The sequence below is a fragment of the Haliotis rubra genome, unplaced genomic scaffold (assembly GCF_003918875.1).
Source record: "Haliotis rubra isolate DU_JTF1 unplaced genomic scaffold, ASM391887v1 Scf73, whole genome shotgun sequence".
In the NCBI taxonomy this organism is placed as follows: Eukaryota; Metazoa; Mollusca; class Gastropoda; order Lepetellida; family Haliotidae; genus Haliotis; species Haliotis rubra.
Window position 1 is genome coordinate 1,741,063 of NW_025767446.1, and position 3,571 is coordinate 1,744,633.

Below are 3,571 nucleotides of genomic sequence, written 5' to 3' on the forward strand. Positions count from 1 at the left end.
CATATTTATTGGACGATCCTCAGCAAACTTTTGAGTGGTATATATGGATCTTGGGGATTTCCTGCTCGCTTCCCCAACAGGGTTTCTGCTATCAGTTCCCCTATTAAACGTTTGCCAAAGTTGAAAAATGAAACGATAGGAAGGTAAGGAAGCACTTGTTAATAATAAGAATATAAAGGTGGCAAGATCCGTTAAGGGATCACCATCAAATAGAGATGGTGAGGGTGTGTAGTCGCAGAAACGTATTTGTTGTATGTAGGCACGGTTTATTGAACAGAAACAGGTACAGGGAACACAACCGTCGATCAAAGAATGAAATCCTTGCTACAATTCTGTAATTCTAAAAGTCACAAGAGTGTCATATCTTTCAAGGAATAACTCCTGTGCATAATCATACAACAAGAAATCATATTTGTTGAGATTAGAAATAGTCTCCACATCTTCTCGTGAAATGTCAAAAGACATGAATGTTTCCATATGGAGTGGGTGAACATATTTATCGACTATTTTTAACTGAAACGTTTCTTCAAACAAGACTTGAGTCATGTACGAATACTCCGTTATTCCAAAGAATGGCATATGTTTGAGGGTATCTTTGGCACTGCTTAACATTTTATCATAACAATGGTTTTCGGACATTCTTGTTGCAGAAAGGCATTCGTGTAAGGACATGTTTGCTAACATTCGTGTTTGTCTGTTGAATGCGGGGTTCTGTGGACAGCTAACAAATGTTTTGAAACTGACATCTTTCCCGTTGGCCATCGCATGACATTCTCGATTTGCATTGTCCATTTTAGCAGCAGGTATCTGAGACCACTTAGGCCATCCACGCGTTCGGACCTCAAGCCACTCATTGTAGAAATGATGTGCCGGGTTCCGTAGAAGTGTCCAGTAAAGATACCTGAAAGAGAATGTGTATCATGTTTTAGATAGCTATTGAGAGACAAATGTATACATAAACATTTTCGGATACTAGGATTCGTCAAACTAGAAAGGTTTCACTTGGAACGATTACATCCTATTTATGAACGAGGATATATATTAGGGATCGCACAATCGAGTTGCTTTCTTATTTATGTGTAAAAGTTATTGTCAGTCTTATTTACAATAGAAGAAATCAACGATATGAAATTCTTCTTAAGCAAGAGCAACGATACTTAGGGGAAATGCATGCTTCTCAAAATAAACCAATGTACTTAGACAGAACTAAAGGCATTCCAGATGTTTTCATTTGATACTTATATAAATTAGTATTACGTGCCTCATTCTCTTATATCGCCTCCGATGAATTCCAAGGTCTCGGGAGGCGCGAATACACGCCCACAGCGTCCTCAAACCTGGATACATGCCACACGGCCATGGATGCTTAATATTGGACAATAAGACTGATTCTCTGTAATAGTCATAACAATAGCAGTCTGGTTGCCCATCACATTCAGGACAGGGGCCATATAGAAGGCCGTTCAGTAGCAGAGTCGATAAATCTTCGGCACCAGTGAAGGGTATTTGGACGAAGACCAGGACGTCATAACCTCTCTTGTGAATGTAAAATCTCTGTACATTATTTCCGAACACGTTCTGTGGATCACCAGGTATGGGTTCTAAAAATGAGTCAAACATTTCAACAGCATTGTCTGTACGTGTGGACGTTGTCAGTATAACGTGGAGCCATAGTATGCCTAGTAATCCAACGACGGATATAAATCCTACAAGCAGGAATTTTGTCATAAGGAAATCCGACCAGACGAAAGCACCTAACAAATCTGGAAAAGAACACATGTATTGGATAAGTGGGCGAAGCAAATCAATTACTATCACAACATAAGACAGCTATCCCATTTATCATGAATGGATTATATGAAATCTTCATAGTCATCCTTTATTGTGTCAAAGTGACATTTAAGCCATATTCTCACAATCAAAACATCATATCATATATATATATATATATATATATATATATATATATATATATATATATATATATATATCACATAGATAAATAAACACCGAATGCTCAATATATTATTTTGTTTTGAAAGATGTGAATCATGTTTCGAGTGGCAATGTTGGCAGCATCCAAGTACACGGCGGTATGGTAGCCAAGAGGTTAACGTCATTCGCTCATCAAGCAAAAGACAAAGATTTCTTTCTTAGATTTCCAAGAAAGATGCAATGTGTAAAGTCTACTAAAGACCATTTCTGGTATCTCCTGTCGTGATATTGCTAGAATATTGCCTACATTTATGCTAATATAAACATAATATACTTATTTAAAACATGAAATAACGTCTAAAAAAACTTCATGAGATTTATCGGGTTCTCATAGCGTATGTACCACAATGACAACCAATATCTTCTGTATGTTTACTTTGGTTGCTTACCCTCTTCAGAGGAAATCCACAGGCAACGAGAAGATGCTGAAAGTAAAGGGATTATACTGGGATAATATGAGAAGTTACTTGTATATGCGGTGACACATGTAGAGATACCTACAGCATTTACCGAAGAGCAATTCTTTACGAACCTTCAAAGTCTTCACAGAACTAAAGGAGACGACATCCACACTTCATCAGATGTTGCTCCTGAACGTTTGCATGCCATTTTTATTTCAAAGTTCTGAGTTAGTGAGGTGTGATTAAAAAGAACAGGCGCAACTGCAGCTTTGAAATAAGGAATCGACCAAAAGAGATTTCAACACACAAAGTAGAGTTATCAGGAGATTTTGAACTGGATTGCTACGTAACGACATATACAGCAGAACGGCAGCATCTGTCTCTGCAGTGTTTGGTGTATGGAAGTCCCATTCTTCTAAGTGCCATAACTCATTATAGAGTGACGTAACCTGAAGGATGAAAACGTATATCCATACAGCTTTACAGATTTACATGAAGCTCTTAGAACATACATACTTATTTTACTGGGTTTTTTCTTTACCTTAACCGTATTTACGTAATATATAGTTTACAATACGCCTGTAACATTCCATACACACAGCGCAATGTACAGATGATAGGAGCCTTCATTTACTTACAACCGTGCATGTATGTGTATTTATCCACAAGCAATGCCGTATGATCCCCAAAGAGTTGAGATTGGTAATACGATGTGCCGTTTGAAATCCAATGATCGATGGAAAACACAAAGCGCCTCTGAGCAGCTGAGCTAGATATTTGCGCTATACAAATATTAGAATTATAACAGTAATCTGATACCCAAAGGTTCAGTAATGCTGTATAAGTGATAACCATTAACATAGTGTTTTATTGTCTTTCTTTCTTGCACAAACTGGTGAAACTGGTGCATTTTTCAGCTGTACATGTATGCTCATAGCAAAATGTATTCTTAACAAACCCCTCACTGTTTAATTCGAAATAATCCGGCGGCTGTGCATAAACCGCATTCATTGTATGAGTTCAACGATGAAACATTGAATCCTCGTGGTTTAACTTATGGCAACCAACATATTTTTTCAGATCAAAAACAGATATCATATTGTTTTAATTCAAAGCGTCCTGTCATAACGTTTCGAAGATCCTTCCATTAAGGTTCTTATTGTTTTGTTGACTGC

General features: G+C 37.4%; 1 protein-coding gene across 1 annotated transcript; it reads right to left on the reverse strand.

Annotated features, from left to right (window-relative positions):
- Nucleotides 1–245: 245 nt before the first annotated feature.
- On the reverse strand, nt 246–2,569 carry LOC124259565 (heparan-sulfate 6-O-sulfotransferase 2-like). The gene is made up of 3 exons (XM_046693716.1): nt 2,497–2,569; nt 1,262–1,763; nt 246–901 (listed from the first exon to the last, which is right to left on the reverse strand). The coding sequence occupies exons 2-3, from the start codon at nt 1,726–1,728 to the stop codon at nt 325–327; spliced, it is 1,044 nt and encodes a 347-aa protein (XP_046549672.1). The 5' UTR covers nt 1,729–1,763; nt 2,497–2,569; the 3' UTR covers nt 246–324.
- Nucleotides 2,570–3,571: the final 1,002 nt, after the last annotated feature.

Excerpts from the sequence above, each read along its gene's own strand:
- LOC124259565 (XM_046693716.1), bottom strand. The coding sequence starts at position 1,728 with ATGACAAAATTCCTGCTTGTAGGATTTATATCCGTCGTTGGATTACTA. Across the intron at positions 902-1,261 it reads AGGCGATATAAGAGAATGAG|GTATCTTTACTGGACACTTC; the intron begins GCACGTAATACT and ends ATTCTCTTTCAG.